The 22,788-nt window shown below is 38.7% G+C and overlaps 3 protein-coding genes across 4 annotated transcripts in view; all 3 read right to left on the reverse strand.

The window, feature by feature from the left end:
* LOC113505947 (organic cation transporter protein-like) overlaps positions 1 to 14,347 on the reverse strand; it is a 29,513-nt gene extending 15,166 nt beyond the window's left edge. Inside the window, exon 1 of one of the 2 annotated variants that reach the window (XM_026888829.1) lies at positions 13,359 to 14,347. The gene's annotated coding sequence lies outside the window, so the exon portion shown is untranslated. Of the gene's footprint in view, positions 1 to 1,473; positions 2,005 to 13,358 lie in introns of those variants that run through there. The other variant, XM_026888830.1, reaches the window with a different exon arrangement.
* Positions 14,348 to 14,376: 29 nt separating this feature from the next.
* On the reverse strand, positions 14,377 to 16,822 carry LOC113505950 (organic cation transporter protein-like). Its single transcript, XM_026888835.1, has 6 exons — positions 16,559 to 16,822; positions 16,251 to 16,470; positions 15,922 to 16,177; positions 15,190 to 15,825; positions 14,925 to 15,106; positions 14,377 to 14,613 (listed from the first exon to the last, which is right to left on the reverse strand). Exons 1-6 carry the CDS (start codon positions 16,756 to 16,758, stop codon positions 14,461 to 14,463), a joined length of 1,647 nt encoding a protein of 548 aa, XP_026744636.1. The 5' UTR covers positions 16,759 to 16,822; the 3' UTR covers positions 14,377 to 14,460.
* A 1,220-nt stretch (positions 16,823 to 18,042) lies between these two features.
* LOC113505936 (organic cation transporter protein-like) lies at positions 18,043 to 21,985 on the reverse strand. The gene is made up of 6 exons (XM_026888817.1): positions 21,711 to 21,985; positions 20,755 to 20,974; positions 20,426 to 20,681; positions 19,014 to 19,655; positions 18,741 to 18,922; positions 18,043 to 18,527 (listed from the first exon to the last, which is right to left on the reverse strand). Exons 1-6 carry the CDS (start codon positions 21,926 to 21,928, stop codon positions 18,360 to 18,362), a joined length of 1,686 nt encoding a protein of 561 aa, XP_026744618.1. The 5' UTR covers positions 21,929 to 21,985; the 3' UTR covers positions 18,043 to 18,359.
* Positions 21,986 to 22,788: the final 803 nt, after the last annotated feature.

Consider the following 22,788-nt stretch of genomic DNA (forward strand, 5'->3'; position numbering starts at 1 on the left):
ATTTATACAGAGGGTTCAATTTTTTTTTTTCAGAATAGACTACTACTTTTTGCGAAGGTTAGCTTCTACACATTCTGTCCTCTATGCTGTTTGAACTTTGAGGCGGGAATGTTGGATAAACCTTTTTGAATAAAACAAACATTAACACTAAATAATATCAAATAAGGTGCAATGAAACATTACTTATTAACATAAAATAACACAGTAAATACCATACCTATGACTGAACTAAACTAAAACTGAATCTACCTTTCAAGTATCACTGGAATTTGCACTTTACTATTATATTAATAAAGCTCCTAACTATATTCGGAATAGATAAATTCTTCACTTGACACTTCACCATGACAGTTGACGTTATAGATTTTTTTTAAGTATTTTAAATGAGGTTTTAATGTTGAGCGTGTGAATTTAGTTAGCGCGTGGTTTATCAGCCGGTTACAAGTGTGTATTGGAGTGGACATTGGGCTTGTGACTCAGTAACCCAATTCTCATTGTGTTTCGGCAACAAGAGCAAGAGCAACTCTTAAACACTACGGTTTATGAATGGCTACGATAAGAGAGCGGAGGAGGCGGCGAGAAGCATGCCGAATGTAACTTGACGAAATTTTGGAAAAAGTTTTGTTCTTTGGCAATAACAGTTTTTATTTACAGGTTAAAGATATTTAATTATGATCTGGTCTTTTGTTTTTTTTTTTATAATACTAAGTTTAGTGATGCGTTTTTGTCCGCGTTTTCCTTTAAATGAGAGAAAGCTCTTAAAACTGAAGATTTCTCTAAACTTTCTTCACTTTAGCATAGTCTAACTAAGAAAGGTATAGATCATATTCTATTTATGAAATATATTTCCTATTTGTTAAATACCGTTATGTAATAGAAAAGTGTGTTGATTGAAAAGCATTCACCGTTTGACATTGAAAACTAATATAATATTATGTTGTTGTAGATTTATTAGTTCCATCTAATCGTCCATGTTACATGAAGTTAAATATTTCACCGTATCAGCCTACACTTTATTACTAGCCAATGAAACTTGCAAGTACATGTGCAATTAATTTATGTACCTAGTGACTCTAGTGAGGCCAAATAAAATAAGCATAAGTAACTGGCCGATGGCAAATAAACTGTAATAGTTAAAATCTCTTCATCAGAAAAGTTCAGTTTCGTATACATTTAGTCGCTTAGTTACTATGTTGCTTCAAGGGCCTAAGCAGAGCTAAAGCAAGTCATATGCAGACTGCACGTGGTCGCCGACCCGCCGACCTCCATGTCTTATATATTCAGTTCAAGTTCACTCATTGTTCCATTTAACTAAATTATTTATTCAAACAGTACTTGAGCCATACCTGCATTCTAGGTAACATACAAAGTTATCACACAGAAACCGGTTAAAGATTTTTTCTTCTTAAAAATCTCAAAAACAAATGCGTATCCAAAAAGTGTTAGTTCTCGTCGCACGCGAGTACTACTTACACAACTCAGTTACGGCGGTGTTTACAGCTCACCGTAAGCTCACAAGTCACAGTTGCGCAAATCCGTTACACAATCACTGAACTACTGAAAGCCTCCGAACGTTTCCCGACGTTTATATACGTGATACAATCGGTACATAACAATTCTTACACGTAATTAGGTACTTATTGAAGCTATTGTGTGGCGGTGGCTACTCGCGCAGTCATCGTCACCGGTACCCCGAGCGTCCAGGCGCGGGCGGCGGCGAGGGTAGTACTGAGAACTGAGGGCATGAGTAATGTGCATACGTGTAGGTACTGCTATGTGTTATCAATACACTTTTTACAGTTATAATTTAACATTATGCATAGCAAAAGTGTTGTTTTGTCCAGCTGTTTATTGAAGTTGCAGAAGTTGTATGATGATGATGGGACCCAAGATGCGGGCCCTGTCTTTCTCACAGTCAGTACATTTTTGGTGTCTCATCATCACCCAATTTACCTACACTTATTGATTTTAGGATCCATCCAACTTCCTGGTTGTTTGGTAATCTTATCCTTGCTTCACGTGAAAACATTTTAAAACATTTTTTAGATGAAAAGAGTAATTTCTAAAACAATATTTTACAAGACATGTCTATACGCAAAATATAAGAAACTCCTTAACTTCTTTCAGTTTCTTGTCAAGCAAAACTTACTAGTGGTTAGTGAGTCAAGTGCGAATTTCCTAAAGTAGTGTTACGCATAATTGTGGGCTATTGTTTAAGTTTGTCCGGAGCACAGATAATACGAGGAAGTGCTGGTCGTGTGACACGCCGCGCACTGGGACTCCACTATTGTCTAGCGGCATAACAACACTCACACCCTTTGTTACAATTACCAGAATATCTAACTTATAAGAGAAGGGGTTACAAATAGACAACATGTAGGAGAAAATCCGATATCATGCCAACCAGTGTTGGTCAAATTAAATGTCTTAATTTTTTAATTCAATTTTATTTTTCGTAAAACACATCAATAGATAAGGGCTGTACATTAAAGGTTAGATTTATCCTTAATGCTGATTTCATCTGACTTTGACACACATTACGTGGGCGTGATGAGTTTGATGTGATTTCTGCTCGCCCGCGTTTCCTTGTACATACGTCAATGGAGAAATAACGTTTACTTATGACGCTAGGATTCCCAAGAATTGCTCAATGTTACATATCCTTTAGTTGTGATCAAAGAGTACCCAAAGCTACATAAACAACAGATATGATCTTGATTCTATCTCATAACGTTACTGTCTCTTCTTGCAATAATTTCAGTGAAAAGTACAGTAACATCCTGGTTACAAGCCATGTTAAAGTATAAGGTGTAATGCGCAATGTGAATGCGTATCGAATGTAACGTACACTCGGTCACGCCGCACTTCAGCACAAAGTCAAACATTTGAGGTGCCGCTTATCTCCGGCGCACTCACCTGAGTCACCTCGAAGGTTTTATTCATTAATTCTCTATTCTGGGAAAAGGCAAACAGTATAACTTTGCTTTCCTGCATTTGACAAGACAGTGGAGGGAATGCAGTTGACATAACTATAAGTTTATACAAGCTGTAAAATAGATACTATACAACAAAGTTTTTTTTACTTTTAGTATAATTAAACATAGAAAACTAAGTATAGCTTAAGTAATTAATGGTTAAGTCATAGTCAACCCTATTCAGAAGCTTCGTAAGTGACATCAAAACAACAACACGTGTTGTGGAGCACACTACGCTTGTTTACAAGATGCTCGCTCACGACTTATCACAAACAATGCGGCCCGCACGAACACAGCGCCCGCCGCAAACATCTATTCACCGTCTGACAACACCTAACTTGTTGTTTGGTGTATTTTTATAAAACTGTCCCACGGTGGTATTGTCCAGCCCGTCGGGAGTACCTCCGCCAATAATGTTTTGAAAATACACTGTTATACTACAGAATATGGCTGGATAAGTCTAGATTCCGGAAGAGCCTAGAGTTACAACTAGGTTTACCCGCAGTCGCCATGTTGCACGGAACATGTTCATAATATTAAACTCAAGCTACCTATATAAATTATACTCCGCGCCTTTCATTTTAATAAATAACAAAATATTGCATGTATGCATATAACATTTTCAGATAATTAAATGGATTGACTCAATGAAGCTCAATGTAACGGTATATACACGGTGATTTTTTAGTCGTCTTACAAAAGCCTACCAAAGCCCAGTTCATGTATCCGACGTAAATTACCCCTAGGCGCGATTATTATTTTTTATCATCAACTAAGATAATAAGTACGAAGAAAATTAAACAAGAGAAATCTGAAAAATACTCTTAAAAATGATAAAATTGTCGCCGCCCGCGCCCCTCACCATTGTTACAAGGCTCGCAACAGAGCTGTGTTTCTAAAAAACTACGAATTGCATCATAATATTGAAAATTATATAAAAATAATATTAAAAATTGCATTTATTTTTTCCAAATCTCATAAATACCTATTTTTTTATCATGAACGTGTTCTAGTCATTGGATACTGGGCTGCTTTTGTAAGACGACTAAAAAATCACGGTGTATAAATGCTTAGCCTCAATATTTGGCTTGAAATTCATCATCTGTAAATTTCAACAGTTTGACTATCGTGGTTAGGTGCACATTATTACTTTACACCTACAGAGCATAGTACTGGGTCCAGTCTAGTTTAGAAGTACACCATTTTTACTTAGTACCACTGACTGGCTTGATAGCATGAACAATTCATGATCTCTAAAAAAAGCAAATGTTGCGGAACGTGTAAATCAAAAGTGTGTTGAAAAAGAAACCAAGATTATTAAAGAAATGCCGAGATACATCTGACTAGCACGTCTACGCGACTTCTACACTTGATGCAGAGCGTAGCGCTCGCGTAGCCGTAGACAAGTGAATGGCCTACGAAATTTAGGCACTGCTACAAATTGGGCGAGTTTTATCTATTTTTAAATTATACAAAAAATAATTCATTGTATAGGTTAATATTTTATTTCAGTTCAATCAAACTTTTACATACTATAGGTACGTGTTTTTACTGATGTCAGTATCGAAGCAATTAAAAATTATTGTAATTGTAACATGAATTCCAGATATAAACAAACTAAAAAAATTGTCCAATCTTCATCTTATTTTTTCATATTTAAGAAGTACTTATATAAGAACAATCCAACTAGCGGAGCAACGGTTTAATATCCCGTTCATAAACACAGTTCACCGCGACCGGCGCGATCCCGTAACATGCAAAAAGAAGACTGAACAATACAGTTGAAATAAGAAAGTCTTCTTTTTATAGAATTAGCGCGAAACTGTAAGATAAGCAGGTCGTTATCAGCTGTCACGTATGGGTAGCATACAGCCTTCACGGCGGAACGCGAGCCGCGCTACCGAGAACTACGACGCCGAGTTCTTGATAGCTTACGAGTTACGTTACTATTTAACTGACATATAGTTTTCGACTGCAAACTAATAACACGATTATTATTTTTATTTTTTTAATTATTACCTAGTTTTTTACCGCAGTTTTACACGTATGGATATCGACTTTTTTCTGCAAGTAAGTTTAAGTTCGTTTAAATCCAGGATGAGAGCTATATATCAAAAAAACATTTCAAACATTATGAAATGATAATTTGTGTGTTGTTGTATGTTTGACATAATATATTTATATTAGTGTGATGTAGTGTTCAAGTGAGTCGCTTGTTAATCAGAGACCTCTGCGTCGGGTCAGACGCATGTGTTAGCATATCTAGTCACCCAGTTACACATGACAGTACTTACACGCTTCGTAACTAGAACTAACTGTAAGTATAATACATTCAAGGTTATTTTTACTATATGCGCATGACTTGAAGATGACTGCGTCTTTTCTACATATATTTTTTTCATACATTCCGGTGTAGCCATGCATCAAAAGCTGCGATAGGCCTTTATACTGGGTTACTTACAAATAATAAATGTTTGTCGAGAAAAATGACGGCCTTTTGTTTTCAACGTCAGTGTCTTCTCAGACAGGAAGGGGAAAAGTGAAATAAACGCCACCACAAAACCACAATGACCAACCAGAAAGTACTCTTACTCTGCATGACGTCACACGTACAAAGTCATGCCGGTGTTGTGACGTCACAAGTGTTGCTCGTCACCGGGCCGCAGGTCAAGGTTTCTGTACCGCTGATGTCACGGGAATCCGGCAAATACATGACTTTGGAGGAAAATAAATATTTACTAAATAAAATATTTGTGGAAGTAGGTATAATTTAACGTTCTCCATGATAATACTCAATATCACCAATTTTTCTTTATTTTCGTTCCTTTCAAATATTGCATATATTTTTTTAATAAATCATCTAGATACACAAGCATATTTTTAATAGTAACTTAATAATAAACAACATAATATAATTACGTGACCTTATTAGACAATCTATAATATTATGTTCGATTACTCGTAGATATTACGCCTGTCTCTGTTGGAGAGGGGTGGTGGAGCTATCTATCTATCTCCGCTTACATAATCCGAATGTTTACAATAAGCCACTACACGTGCACTAGACTTACACGCAGGAATTCTAATACATTTATCAAGATCACTGAACAAAGGCTGTGCGGAGGGCACACTTAGCAAAACAAACGTAATATATGCCGAGCAACTAGTTAACATATCAAACTGTTGCTTTACGTTGATACTCATGTTTTGAATAACTTACTCTATAATGTTATTGTTAATTACAAAGGGAAGTAATTTTTATGGTTCCTTTAATAGAGGGTATAAACGGATCTTTATTACTTAGGCTTCGCTCTCTGTCTGTCTGTCTTTCACGAGACTATATTTTATGACCCGTGACCTAGACTTAGAACAAGCATTTGTATGATCCACGACCATACAAATGCTTGAAAGTTAGCTTTGCAGATGTTTTCTGTGCATCTTTTCTCTAAATCTGTTGATTATCTTATTTGATTGATAAATATAATATGGAGTATTCGAATTAATGGTGGCATAACCTTCCTAAGGCAAAAAGTTCAAAGAATCTGCACATTTGATAACATGCCTTCACCGTGGTTTGTGATTCACTAACGGTAGATTAAAGTCCACATGACACACGCAAGCGGGGGTCACGACTCCAGAACTTCGTGATGTGTTGACTCAAGGGTTTGGTGTGTATCAATATTAATTCAATTCGGAAAACTTTTGTTTGTTATTAATAGCTTTAGAAAAGTGTTTGAAAGTTAAACGTTGGAAACGTCGCTGCAGCAAGTGTTATTATTATTTTGATCATAGAGACACCCACCGTGACGCCATGATTAAATAACCTTAGGTTAATATATATAATAACCTTGTTAGGTTTAAATTGTTACACTATTTGTATATCCTGATCAAAACCGTTGCAAAATGTACAAAGATTACTTTCCATAACATTTATACGAATCCTAACGGACGTGAATAGATTTGTCTCGTATTGACGTGTTTGTATGAATGATATCATAAAAATACCAGGTTGTGTCGCGCATTACCCGGCACCGGCACCATGCAGGACACGATTCCTAAAGTCGTGCACGGTCTACGAGATGCGGCCTCTGATATCTAAAGCTATTGAATTATAGTTTGTTGTTGTAAAAATTGAATATGTGAGTTATAATGTGCATTCTTAAGCCGACTTATCAACTTCCGTAGGTATTTTATAATTATTTTTTACAAAAATGTCATCTAGAGTGAGTGTGAGGTGCATTTAATTTGCTCTTTCATTGTCCACTTCGCGTCGTACAGATAAGGACCAAGAGATTTCAGTAGGAAGGCATCAGGTAGAAGAAGTGTACATTCACAGTGTATATTCTAATACAAAAAGGTCACAGGTTACACGGTCACTATTTATTATAGTTACAGGTAGCTAAGTGACTTGAAGATTATTTACCGTTCGACAAGCGGCTGTTAGTGCACTTATTAAATCAGAACATCAATCATTTATTCACCTGTAAACTTTTTGTCTTTGAAGGTGAAGAAGTCCAAGAAGTCTTTATGAATTCTCAAATCTTTTGGAAACGAGTAACTGTTACAGCACAGTATTACGAGTTCCTGGTAATTATTACGCCGCACGCTGGGGTGATTGGTATTATGACGATTTTCGCTCATAAGCCATAAAGCCTCGTCGCGGATGCGTTTTATTATTGTTCGACCTTGGACTCACGTGCTCAGCTGATTTGATACAACACAAACATATAAACCGGCATAGAGAAGTTCCTCCTTTTTCGCAGTCGGCTAAAATCACTTGAAAGTCCATTTCGTCATTTACCAGTTTATTCAATCTGTGCTAATCATGTTCTGATTCATAACGTTTTCCTGTGCTATAATTGTCACTAATAGATATCAATTTAAACTCCTTTACGGTAAAATATCTGGATAACAGTTAAATCGGCTTCCATTTTCCTAAAATACTTCTACCTAATAATAAGAATTTTCTTGTGAATACGTTAGTCTAAAATTAACTAACTGGTAGGTATATAATGTTTGTCCAGCTAGTTCCAACACATACGGCAGGCAGAACAGCTGACGTCACAAACGTCATGTAACTGAGTCAGTTCCTTTGAATTCGTTTCATTGTCTCGTGCCCTAACACCTGCGCGTGCGCCGGGGATCTGCGACTGTTGTGCTACTGATAACACACCACTTGTACCAACATGCACAATATAAGCCGAAGAATTCTTTACCGCTCTTGGCTTTCAGAATGTGGTCATTTAAGGGTAAAATTTAGACAATTACAACTAAGATTTTCTTTGAAAACTGATCTAAAATTAAAAATATTCTTCCAAATCTCATGTGAAGTACTGCAATTGGCTGTATGTTTTTCGATCAATCAATCATTGTTATTATTCTTGTGATCCGTATAGAAACCGAGCGGCATCGTGACACAATTCAACTCTTTTTATTGATGTTACAAACTACGTCACTAACAAATATTTAATATGTCAATCCAATAGATTAGGAGCAACAACGATAAGTATATAGAGCAGTCATTGCCCCCATTTTTGTAGTTGTTGGGGTTGAAGCTGAGAGTCCAGCCGGTATCGGGCGGCGCGCGGCGGAGTCTGCGCGCGACCCCGGGGCACTCGCGATAACACGGGCAGTGACGAACAACACAATGTGTATCCATACAGAGGTAACATACTATTCCTTTAGATATAGGTTTCACGATATATTTAGGCATGACACTGATCCTTGTAGCCTTAAAAACCCGCTGGCTTTGTTGCGACATTTCTTCTCGAGGCAGTCCAAGTAGCTCAAAAGAAGAAAAGGAATTTAAAAGCCTCATTATATCCTACCCACAGAATAAATGATGAGTAAGAAATGAGTATGTAAGGGGAAGTTTGAAAGTGGCACTGGTTATAGAAAAACTACGTGGCAACCGGCTGTCATGGCATGTTATGCGGAGGAATGAGATTCATGTGGTAAGGAAGGTGTTGAGTATGGATGTAGGGGAAGAGGACGACCGAGGAAACGATGGATGGATTGTGTGAAAGACGATATGGCTGCAAAGAGTGTTTCTTGTGAGATGAAGTCAGATAGAAAGGTATGGAAGGAGAGGACATGTTGCGTCGACCCCAAATAATAATTAGGGTTATGATGATGAGAATAAATGATGAACTCATGATGTAACAGTTATATTCATGGTTTCTTCTAATCGAGTGGTGGCTACAAAGAATGACAAAAAAATCAAGCAAAATGAAAAAAAAATGTTGTAAATGAAGAGAACAGATAGAACTGTAGTGCAAGTACAGAGGGAGATGAGGAACTTCTAAGACACCGCAATAAAGGCGGGCCTATATATAGATAAGTAGGTAAAATTTTGAGTAAAAAAAACTATGTCTGGAGGTATGTTATCACTTGAAGATGAACTTCTTGTTTCGCTTATTTCTGTAATTTCTACTCCACTCTATATGCATAGATAATGCGTACATACAGTAATGTGCAATGTCATGTACATGCTAATGTTGGTATTGTAGTGAGGACATGAATATGCGATATTCGAAGGGAAAAGTGTTTACATTATGAATTGTGACAGGTATTGAGGTTACACTAGTAAGGTTCCGCATGGGAAGGACGATGCTAAACTTTCTGTTTCCTGACCCTCCGCTATCCGTCTATATCCAACAAAAATTCGAAATATACAAAAAAGTGGTGAATATAGATATATTAGTAGCTAGTTGATGACTGACTCGGACTGTGTGTCATACCACCATTATTATCTACTTAAGAGGATCCGATTTTAAGGAGCCATGCAACTATAAGAGACAGCTTTACTTAAATTTTAGATTTAATAAAAAACATCCGAACGGTAACAATTTTTGTTGAGTTCTATATAATGAACTCGGCCTCTTGTATACAGTAAGTACTTCACACGTGACAAACACGTGAAGGTATTAAACATGCCGCAGCATTTAATATTACAGTTCAAAAAATATTATATCGTGTAAATGTATATTTCAAAAGAGAACCGCTAAACTCGGCCTATAAACCTGGCCTGCGGAGTACCAGGATTAAGCAAAACTAGCCTTATTCCTGGGAAATTTTGTGCTGATGAGGCGAGCTGAACTCTTACTCTACTCTAACACGTTGCCATAGTCGATATGTTCAAATTTATGATGAAGATCAATAAATAAATCACAACCATAATGGTATGTAGTCTGGTCGGACAAATCAATCTGGCCGCATCGTTTATTAATTACGAAATTAATCGAACACCCTAATTGAGTCGCTATCTACAAATCATTAAATAGCTTGTCTCTTTGTCGGTTCGTGCTACCATAATTAATGACCATCTTTAATGGTTTATAATGTCTAAAGCACTTAACGTTAAAATTGTATTATATTTGTGACGGGAGATACAACGATATCCGGAAACACAACAAGAGAAGTATGCCGGGTGTAATTGAGCTACAGAATGCACGCTCACGCGACGCTATCAACATATTTGATAATGGTATATTACGCGCGTCGGTAAATAACGCGAGCCTCACCTGTGGGTAGGAGCGGGATGGCGCACTGCGCGGTGTACAGCGGCATCTCGCTTCCTCACCTACTATAATCTTATATTGTGAGGTCTTAGTAGGTACTCTGCAGGCTGTTGTCGTTGCTGTAGACAGGTGATACTAGCTATTGCGAGTGGCTCTGAAGATTTGAAGATTTCGCTCGGATTTTTTGTCAGATTAGGTACTTGTTTTAGATTGCCCGCATATTCTTCCAGTTTTTAGCATAATTTATTTAAAATTAATTTAATTATGATTGATCATTAATACGACATTTACAACCGATTTTGATCATACTTAATTCTATTGATAAAATATATCTTTACATTATAATATTTTTCTATTATTTACCACTCATGAAGGATGGGACAATCTCGCGCAGGGTGGACGGTAAGAACAATAACCGTGTGCCTCTCGGAACGACGGATGTGATAACTTAAACTAAACTGAGTAGAACTAACTCATATCGCAACTTAAATATTATGTATGTTAAGATGACCGTCTGAGAAAAGGTTAGCCATTATTAGATTAATTAAACCTCCCATAAGAAGTTCACACTTCAAACCAGTTTAAGTCAAATCAGTATGATCATCTCTCCCTTAGATTCGGTTTTATCTCTCTGTTTCGAAGTTAAATTATCACGTAAGTAGGAGTTAATGATTGCAGTCATATTGACTTCTTGCGTGTGATAAACCTACTTATTCAAATGTTTAAAAAGCCTACAAGTTGACTCCTAACCTTCGAGTCTATAAACCTCATAAAGTTATTAAACAATACTGGATTATATGTAAACATATTAGTTACCTACTGCCGTAATCGAGACCTCATCATCAAAACAAATAATGTAAGTAGTGACGTTAATAACTGATCATATTAATAACAAATAAACTTTTACTATTTGTGGTTTCTTAGGTTTACGCGAATGTTAGACATTGAAATGAAACGACTTTTACGGATTTTATCGCGGTTTAATTTTGAGTCTGCCCGTGCCCTGGTCACGGAGTCTGCCCGTGACCATGATACCTGCAAAGGTGTCGAAACGTCGGGAACTAAAACCAAAAATTAAACCGCGATAAAATCCGTAAAAGTCGTTTCATTTTACTATTTGGTTAGAATTTTTTTTTCTAACCAAATGGGACGAGACAAAACCAGACAAGTGAAACCCCCGCGACACAACTATTTAATTCCTCAGTCAGGGCGGTTATAACTTAACTCAAACTTTGATAGAAATGACTTTAGCTCAGTTATCACGTATTATCCATAAAGGTATAAAGTATATGAACACAAGGATCTTTGTAAAGCCACGTTTCCCTTTAAACAATAACAGCGCCTCTTGTGACAGTAGCGTGCGGTAGTCACTTCAGCCACATACAGCTGTTGACACAGACTTGTAATGTTTGTTTTACATTCCTATAAAACTCAGAGGTCGTTGTTTGATTAATTGCCGTGAGAAATATAAATCAATGTTCCATTTTTCTGTAAATACTCTTTATGGACTTAATCCAAACATTACTCTTTATCTGAAGACTAAGTTCTTATTTTTACCTAACTTACTGTAACTATTAGATCGCCGGAACGTTCTTTGTGTGCGGGTCTGAAAATGCTGCCGCGTAATAATTCTGGTGACTTAAACTATGTCTGCTTCGCTCTTGACACAATATTGCAGCATATTGCAGTAGCAGTAGGTGCAGAAACAAAACAACGTCGTCCATACCAACCCCCGAGTCCGAAACCGATCGGAACATCATATAAATGAAATAATATCAGTTTATAAAAAATGCGTTATGATTGACGCTAGTAGCTAAGCATGGCTGACCCTTAAGAACTTTGATCCCGATTAGCCCGCCGGCGCCGCTGACCTAGTGTCGTATGTGTAACTTATCTGGCAGGTCACAGTATTTACACTGACCAGCGACTTTACGTTAACTTGTTCCCGTGCGAATAAAAACATAACGGTTTATTGATAAACTTTAATTTAAACTCTCGCAGTAGGTAAACAGTGTAACAATTTGATGTTTACATGGATATCGGAAACTCAGACTGAACGTAATCTCTGGCTCTCCGGAGAATAAGGGATGGTGGAAACAATAATAAACAATTAAATACAATTGCAAGTCAAGATATTAATGAGTGAAATACAGAAAAATTACTTATTTTACGGATTTCATTTTATTTTCACGTTAGATAATAACGTTCGAAGAAAATTATTTTCAAAAACTAGGTACTTACGGTTTTTTTCATGTTGAGATTTCTTGAATGTATAACATTAACATTACTCAGTTATAGATGTATTAGAATATAATTAACATAATTATGTTCATTATATTCTTATTCCGATAATAATACTTAAGTAGTAAACTTAATGATTTACTTCCATAATAAGATTGGGAGCTTCACAAAAAAATATTGTCGTGGAAGTGATATTATAGCGCACAATTTGGCAAATGTCTTATTCTTAGTCTTACTATACCTACCTTATTTATATTATTTAAAGGGATCTTTCTTATATCCCGAAAGTCACTAGCAAAATCACTCAATAGTAAACAATTCTTAATGGAGAAAAAAATAGAATGCGCTTTTGTTTGGGTCATTATATTATGAAAGAGGGTTTCCAGCTTTAGTACAAAATTTAACACAATCGCAGAAAACAGGGACGAATTGTAATTATTATAATAATGAGGTCCTGTCGCGAGTTAAAACTGGTAGAAATATAATATATATTCGTATTTAATGTTCTGAATGGTTACGAAAGCAACCGGTAACGTGAGTTAATACGGAATATATTTAAATAAATTGATACGTGAGGTGTCCAGAGGCAGATTAAATAATATCAAAACAAAACAAAACTTACCAAACTATGTTAAAAGTAATATGTGTTCATGATCACTACACTGTATTTTATAATGTAAGTCGCGGCGTGTCGCGGCTGTGTGCGTGCGTGTTGCATGTGCGGGCGGCGCGCGCGCCTCGCTCCGCTGTCAAACGCGTCTGCGTCGGCGCAGCGGCGTGTGTCCACACACCACACATTACACTAATATATAGTGATTTTCATGTTATTTAAATTATTAAACAAACACATTATTATATGATTCAGTTTTACGTTTAAAGTTGCTTCAAAACATTACGATCCCGTACAATCACATAGTCTTGTTTTCTTTGACTTAGATAACAAAGAATAGTTTTCCTATAAATGTTATATGACTGGAAACTTATTATTTTGCCTAACATGCACTTTCAATCGATGTACTATTAAATATCATTACCTGAGAACGAATTATAACTACTTTGTTCAGCGCCTGAAAATAATATCCTAGTTGGATACGGATTTTCACAGACAAGGTGCAACATTGCAATGTTCAGGCATTTAGTGATATTTCAGTTAAAACTCCGGTTCCAACAATCTGAGGTATTGTTATATTCGTATTTATTAATATAATATAATAAAATAAATAAAAATATATTTTTAACCGCATTGGTAAATCCGCACACCATGCTAAGCGTGTACGTTCTAATCAAGATGTGTTATCTATAGCTACTCGTAATAAAAGCAATGTGGTGAGGCAACAGTCTGACCTGGGCGTCATGAGGTCGGGTGTCAAGATCGGACCAAATAGGCTTCAACAGTCAGCTGAAACCAGTAGTTTGCTCCTGTTATATTTTATTTTCTTTTTATATAAAACAATTTCTTGTACAATGATTGCAATAGTAGCATACGCAGTTACATATTACAAAATACCTATCTTTACAATCCCCGACATTTCCACAGGTAGTTATTACACACTAAAGTACATTGTCAAGGGCCTATATAAACATAACTTTCATCGTAATTTTGACTTATAATAATAAGTAAGGTTGAAATACTTATTATGTAATTTGAGAGAGAATGCGTTTATTAGTAATTGCACTTTTTTGTCCGCTAATAAACATGAGATTTCTATTTTTTTTTAATTTCCTCATCGTTTGTCCTTGCCGAGGTTATCGGCCTGCTCCAGCGTGTCGGGCAGCTTGGTGCCGAGCGTCTCCGGCGTCGCGAAGATCAGAATGCCCGACAGCAAGGCGAACGAGCCGAACAGCACGAACGGGAGCTCTTCAAACCACTGCGCCCCCTGTGAATACGTGCATGGATGAATAATTAGCTATGCAATATGACGATTTTATACGTAGCATAGCTAATTTGAAAACCTGTTATGTATGTATAGATTTATAATTAAAGGTATTTGTTTTTTTTTTTATTAATTTATACAGAGTGGTTTAGGTTACCTCGCCAAATCCTCTGAGGGTTGTCACGGGTTCGATTTCTTCTGGTTTGACAAGCACTTGCTTGTCCTGAGTCAAGTCTGATTATGAAACCCTCCACGACTTAGGTTTCTTAATTAAGTACACGATTTTTAACCAAGTAACGAAATCATTCTCTTACGAAGGCAGGAGTTAGTGGCGCCAGCATGGATCCGATTCTCCCCATCATTGACGAGTAAGCGAACAGAGTGTGGCGGTGCTTAGTGGGGTACAGCTCGGACGTGTACACGTATACTGAGGTCACCACCATTGCTATAGCGCACTTAGCGATCAGGTAAACTGTCAACGACACTGCATACATATCTGAAACAATACCATTCATATTATTTTAATATAAATCTACTTGTTACACGTTGACATCAAGGAAACCAAGTTTTATATCTTACCAGTGGGTATGAAGATGTATGCAATCTGACATGCGGCGCAGACCAGATACGCACTAGCCAACACAGGCCGCCGTCCAATCACATTCATCAGTACGAATGCAATCCAGTACCCAGGGATCTCGACGGCGGCCACAGCCACGTAGTTGAGGTACCGGTTGCCGGACATGTTGACGGCGTTGATGGACAGTCCGTAGTATATGAAGGTGGTGGTGATCCACCACACGGGCGACACCAGCACGCGCACCAGCACGCGCTTGTGCCGGAACACCTGCACGATCAGCCAGGGCTCGTTGCCGTTATGTGTTATCGTTTCATTCTGCAACTTCTCTGCAGCCGCCTCACGTAAAGCAGCCAAGGTCTTCTCAGATATTTCTTTTCCATTTACATGAGCCACTTTTTTAAGAAGAGCTTCTGATTCATCGAAACGTCCTTTACTCATATACCACCTGACCGATTCGCTGATAAGCCAATAGTACGCGATTGTGATGAACTGAGGGATGTACAACGCGAGTGTGAGTTTCCTCCAGTTAGGTACGACCCACGCTATCAACCCCATTGTCACTTGTCCCAGTGCAAAGCCAGTGTTTAACGCTGCTCCAATAGCTACACGGTACTTTGGTCCAACCAGCTCCATCACTAAAGAAACAATAGTAACCATAATTGAAGGTCATCCATCATTGGGAAATGCAAATTTTAACCATTTTAAAGAAAATGCTTAATTTAAAAACTTACTCAAAATATAAACACTAGTAAACCCGCCGGAACCAAATGTAGCTTCGAAGAACTCTGAGAACATGAATCCGAGGTAGGTGTCGGCCCAGTAGCGCGTGACGCCGAGCCAGGCCGTGTTGAAGGCGTTGATGGTGAGCGCGACGCGGCGGCCCCAGCGGTCCGACACGAAGCCGGTGATGGGCAGCGCCGTCAGCGTGCCGAACGTGCGGACCGTGCCGATCAGCGAGCGCCGCCACTCGTCGCACGCCAGCCCGTACTGCGGCAACACACACACGTCAGCGGTCAGCCAGAACTGCACCTACCGAGCTGTGGCGGCTGCTGTCACTCACATCGTACACTACGGAGTGCGTGTTCTCGAACACGTACTGCTCGCAGGGAAGCACGGTGTCGCGGTCGAACAGCGCGGCGGGGCACGTGTCGCTGGCCACCTGCCGCAGCGACGAGGACGCGTTGCCGAAGCGCTGGCAGTTGTCGTTGCACGGCACCGCGTTCGGCAACCAGTACGGAGAGAACTCCGCTGGCTCTACTTCACACTCCGGAATCAGACACCTACAAAAGTACCCGAAGAAATCGTTCAGAACTCCGATAATAGTAAAAAACGGATACATTGAAAAAAATAGTAATAACTGGCACTTTCCTGGTGCTGATCCGGGCCGTAGTAAACATGTACTCAACAGCTGCCCATGCACTGAAGATCACCATCACTAGCGCTAGCACAAATGTACGAAACTGGAATCTACCAAATTGTCCGATCTCTTCAATAAGCAGAGTATCGAGGTCCATCTTCTTTTTAGGGACTGGTGAGTCCACCTCTTGATCTTTTTGTAAGTCGGTCATTTTAAATAAACTTCATCGAACCACAAATACTTGTGTTTGCCAATACAACAATAAGTGGAATAATTTCCGCACACACTTTGACGAACTCATATTTATCTAAATTTACAGCACCTGATAAGTGTAAACTCTATTAGATACCAGGAGCCACTAACTATAAAAAGATTACAGATTGTGTAACGTTTTTCATGATATTAAGAATAAGGCTGACACGTCGTCACGTGAGAGTTGACTCATATCGGCTTTAATTTGGGTTTTGCTTTGATGTTGATTTCAAGTTCCTTCCTTAGGTAATATGTATTTCTAAGTTTATTTACAATATGTTAAATGTTTCCCTGTGTAGTCATTATTTCCAATAGAAATGGGATTAGTTGCAATCCAATACAGATCGAGGTGAGTCTCTGAAACAAAAAACTAACACTAATACGTGTAGGTGCTTTAGTTAAAATTACCCTCGATCCGCAGCTGAACTTGACGCTGACTTCAAAAAGAAGCAGGTTCTCAATTCATCTATCTTTTTTACCTTTGTTATCTCAGTTTTTCGGACTGCATGAACGATAAACGATCAGATACTGCTGATTCTTTTTTAATTTACCGTGAATTAGCTGTCATTTGTTCCCATAAAAATTAACCTAGTTTGACTCGGTTTTCTGCTTTTTATAAGTAGGTTGCAAGCTTTTGATCTTAAAAAAAAAATACAGAGGACCGACAACAGAGGCCTAATAATATTAAATTTGCTGGTGTGAGAGTAAGATGCCGCTTTATTGCGTTCAAATAATGTGTCAAATCAAAACCAAAAAGAGAACCAAACCACTTTCAGAAGTAGGTTATTCTGCTCAAATTTTTTTTACAGCGCAGCTCTTTATGATAATGAATATTATGTATGGAAAGATGTTTTTTGTTTTCTTGAAGAATTTTCCATACACGGATACTAAAATATTATATTCTTTGGTGCGGTAATCATTAAAACAAGGTTTTTTACTTTTCATTTGAGTTATAATATTCACTACCTCTATCATATCAAAGTTGGTCTTATTGGGATCAGCTAAGCCGATAACAGTGCGTCCCTCGAACGAACACGATTAGTTTTTTTATTAAATAAATTATTTATTTTATCAATTAATTAATTATTTTTATATTGTTATATTTTTTATATATTGTAATGCCTTTCTATTATTTCCAGGTTGTGTGATGTCAGGTATTGGGGTTCACCTTTCAAGAAATCGCGAAAGATAGAGAAGTCTAAAAAAAAGGGGAGACCTTTGCCTATAATTATATAAAAGAATATGTGTTGCTATAGTGGATTTATTAATGTATGCTCTTTTCATATCGTTTTTCATTTTTATGAGAAAGTTTGTTTAAAATGATTGCATTGAAACCACATTGTAACATTGTACGTCCTTAAAACTATCCTAACATTATTCTAAAACTAAAGGTTACACAAGATTATAATCTGAAGCTACGTTTAAATCTGGTTCCGTCTTTTACGTCCTCGTACACACGTTACAACGAAGCAAGTCCATACAGTATTATAACATCAGCCCCATCTTCACTGGGTACCTATACATCTATCACATTAATAACGAGATTATACATTTCTTTGGTTATTTATCGGCGTCCTTCTTGTTCTTAAGGCCGAGCTGTTCGGCCTGCTCGAAGGTGTCGGGCATGGTGGTGCCGAGCGTCTCCGGCGTCAGGAAGATTAGGATGCCCGACAGGAAGGCGAACGATCCGAACAGAACGAAAGGCAGCTCCTCAAACCATTGAGCACCCTGTAAACAGATAATGTAGCAGTAATCCGATCATAAAGGTGTCAGGTAAAGACTATAAATGGCCAAACACAGACGACGTATCGCGGGTTCGATCCCTGCGTAGGCTGCGGAGGAGCGCTTAATGTTTGTGAAACCTGAGCTACACAATGATTTAATGGAGGTGTCGTGTTCAAAAAATTACAGAAGTTAGTAGTCTATGAAAAATTAACTTACAAAAGCAGGCGTGAGCGGTGCGAGCATGGACCCGATGCGACCCATCATGGAGGAGTAGGCGAACAAGCTGTGCCGGTGCTTGGTGGGGTACAGCTCCGCCGTGTACACATATACTGACGTCATCACCACCGCTATGGCGTACTTGGCTATCAGGTATACCGTTAGCGACAGCGCGTACAAATCTACAATGACAAAAATCATGCAAGTCATCAGCAAAACATAAAGGGAGGTGGATACTACGATGTAAATTTTATTTATAGTGTATCTACTAACCGTCAGGCATAAATATGTAACCGATCTGGCACGCAGCACAAACCCAGAAGGCGCCAGCTAGTACTGGTTTCCTCCCAACCTTGCTTATCAGGAAGAATGCTGTCCAGTACCCGGGGATCTCGACGGCGGCCACGGCCACGTAGTTGAGGTACCGGTTGCCGGACATGTTGACGGCGTTGATGGACAGTCCGTAGTAGATAAAGGTGGTGGTGATCCACCACACGGGCGACACCAGCACGCGCACCAGCACTCGCTTGTGCCGGAACACCTGCACGATCAGCCAGGGCTCGTTTCCATTGCGCTGAGCCTCTAGCTTGCTGTTCCTTTGTTCCTCCTCTGCAGTACGTCTTAATGCTTGCAAAGACTTTTCTGACACTTGTTTGCCATTATATTGGGCCACTTTTCTGAGTAGAGCCTCTGATTCATCGAAGCGGCCCTTACTCATGTACCACCTGACTGACTCGCTGATGAGCCAGAAGTAGAAGATAGTGATGAACTGCGGGATGTAGAGTGCGAGCGTGAGGTTCCTCCAGTTGGGGACGCCCCACGCTATCAGACCCATCGTCACTTGGCCCAGCGAGAAGCAAGTGTTCGTGGCTGCCCCAACAGCGACACGGAATTTCGGACCCACTAATTCCATCACTGGAAATGGAAAACAAGTAGATGCTCTATATCAGGAAGTTTGTAAAACTGTAGTCTTTAAAATTAGATAAATAAGAAAGGCCCTTTAAACGGAAAGGCTACGCAGAAGTTAAATAATGAAACGAAAATCAACAAAGTCTACAGTGGTCAGACATTAGTACCTACATTTTGTATTTTGGTTAAACCTGTTAGAAAACCAATTTATCCATTCGGGGATTTAAAAAGCACTTTAGGGTGTCGGTGCGTATTGGATAAAAGTAAATAATTACTTTAATATTGGTAAGAAAGTGAGCAATCAATCATTATGAATAATCAAGATAAAAATGAAAACATAGCAAGTTATCTTAATAAAAACATTGTCGTGTAATCTTAGACAATAAAGTTTATTTATTAGCACGCTGCTATCATAAATTCCCAGTGACCCTTGATATTTGCTATTTTAACTAATTGTCAGTAGTGCTCGTGATATCCAAATAGGCAGTTACTACTAATTACCGGGACTTTTTTATAATAATAAATGTAATGGTTTCTAATTTGATCATAGTTATAATTAGTATTTGCACTACACTCTAATTATGACGTGGGAATAAATATTGTTGGCACCACAATTGTTTCTCATAAATTTTGTTACTTTCGTTGATCTAAGAGTAAGTATATAGCTTATACATTACAAGTTTTTGGTAGAACCCCAAATGTCAAAATAAGCCTGAACCTGATGAAGGTACCTTAACCATGGCGTATAAAAAATGAGAATTAATTACACAACTTACACAAAATGTAAACACTGGAAAACCCGCCGGAACCGAATGTGGCTTCGAAGAACTCTGAGAACATAAATCCGAGGTAGGTGTCGGCCCAGTAGCGCGTGACGCCGAGCCAGGCCGTGTTGAAGGCGTTGATGGTGAGCGCGACGCGGCGGCCCCAGCGGTCCGACACGAAGCCGGTGATGGGCAGCGCCGTCAGCGTGCCGAACGTGCGGACCGTGCCGATCAGCGAGCGCCGCCACTCGTCGCACGCCAGCCCGTACTGCGGCAACACACACACGTCAGCGGTCAGCCAGAACTGCACCTACCGAGCTGTGGCGGCTGCTGTCACTCACATCGTACACTACGGAGTGCGTGTTCTCGAACACGTACTGCTCGCAGGGAAGCACGGTGTCGCGGTCGAACAGCGCGGCGGGGCACGTGTCGCTGGCCACCTGCCGCAGCGACGAGGACGCGTTGCCGAAGCGCTGGCAGTTGTCGTTGCTCGGCACCGCGTTCGGCAACCAGTACGGAGAGAACTCCGCTGGCTCTACTTCACACTCCGGAATCAGACACCTAGAAAGCATTTGTTTTAATTAGCCGGTAGAATTACCGCTGGAGGTCAATTTCAAGCCTCTTCCCTATTGTTCCCGTTTCTATTCTGGACGGTTTATTGATTAACTCAATCAATGCGTCGAATTAGTCTCGTCATCTCATTAAAGGATTCCTTATCGTCATTTTATGTTAACTTAAATTCATTCATATAGAATATTTTTTAACGACCAGACAATTATTTGCAATCATTATTTAATTTATATGTTGTCGGTCCCTCGCAAAAAGGCTAGAATAAATATGGAACTAGTTAGGTAAATTGTTATAGGCGTCTAAGGGGTCATCTTCCTGATAGTCGGTCTATATGGTCATAATTATTTGAGATATTTCGAAATGCGCTTTTCGTAATATTTGTTATTAATTTAGCAATTATTTTCAATATAATTTTGTATTCGCTCGTATTATTTATATTTGGCTGGTAGTTCAAAACTAACCCTGTGTTGGCAAAAAAAAATTTTGTACTTTCTACAATACTTAATTTTGTACTAAGTATAATAATGTATGCAAAATTTGTTCGCATCTGGTTCTTCTTTATGCAAATGGAGTCATATCAAAAGTATAATGGATTTTATTTCAAGTAGGCCACATGAAATAAAAACTTATGGTTTTTATTTTTGGCCAGTCATCAGGTAAGCTACGTAGGAGTCCGTTATAAATAGTATGATATATAAAAAAATAGAGCGTGAATTAAATAGTTTACCTGGTGCTTATGCGAGAAGTGGTGAAGACATACTCCACGGCGCCCCATGCCGCGAAGATGACCAGCAGCACGGACAGCAGGCAGGTCCGCAGCTGGTACCTGCCAAACTGGCCGATCTCCTCAACGAGGATGGTGTCCAGGTCCATCTTTCGCTCTTCATCTGGAGTAAGGACCTCGAAGTCCACGTCGGACTTCTTGTCTTCGCGAGAGTACGCCATGTCGGGCCTGCGCGTGCAGCTCGGCCAGTCTGCACAATAACGTGCTCCTCAAACTTTATCTAGTTTTATAACAAACTGCTGATAAAATATACCTATTAACCTCCGCCGTCTGCCGGCTTAGTATTTACGTATTTATTGTGGTTTTATTGTGGGAACTTGATTAGACATTATGTTAATTCATCATGTATCTTCACAAACACAGCTTTCCAGGTAATTTACTTTAGGCTATTTATATCCAAATCGAAGTATGTTAAATGTAATCTTTACTGTTTTCATTACCTCTAGGTCATATACATGTGAATACGAGTAGGTATTTTTGTCATATTGTTGTCACATTCTTTACTCTTGCCACTATCGGTATCTTAGACCATGCTAGCGTAAGATGAATAATGTATATGCACAAACTTATTCGGCTTAGTTGACGATAATTCTAGTGATCCTCTAAGCTAAGCGCTCGGAAATGGGCACTTCTACATACGATGCAAATAATTGACGGGCCTGTTGGTCTAGTGGTTAGTGACCCTGACTGCTATACCGGAGGTCGTGGGTTCGATTCCCACCCAGGACAAATGTTTGTGTGATGAGCACGATCATTTGTTCTGTGTCTGGGTGTTATTTATCTATATTATGTATTTATTTAGAAATATATAAGTATGTTTATCAGTTGTCTAGTACTCATAATACAAGCTCTGCTTAGTTTGAGACTAGATGGCGTTGTGTGAATGTTGTCCAATATTATTATTATTATTAATTATTAGATACTAGCTGACCGGCAATTCCCAGGGCATAGGGGTGCAGAAGATTTTTGTGCTTCTGGCAGTTTTATGAGAAAAAAGTGGATAAGTATTTTTTATTTTGTA

The sequence above is a fragment of the Trichoplusia ni genome, chromosome 27 (genome assembly GCF_003590095.1).
Source record: "Trichoplusia ni isolate ovarian cell line Hi5 chromosome 27, tn1, whole genome shotgun sequence".
Taxonomy (NCBI): domain Eukaryota; kingdom Metazoa; phylum Arthropoda; class Insecta; order Lepidoptera; family Noctuidae; genus Trichoplusia; species Trichoplusia ni.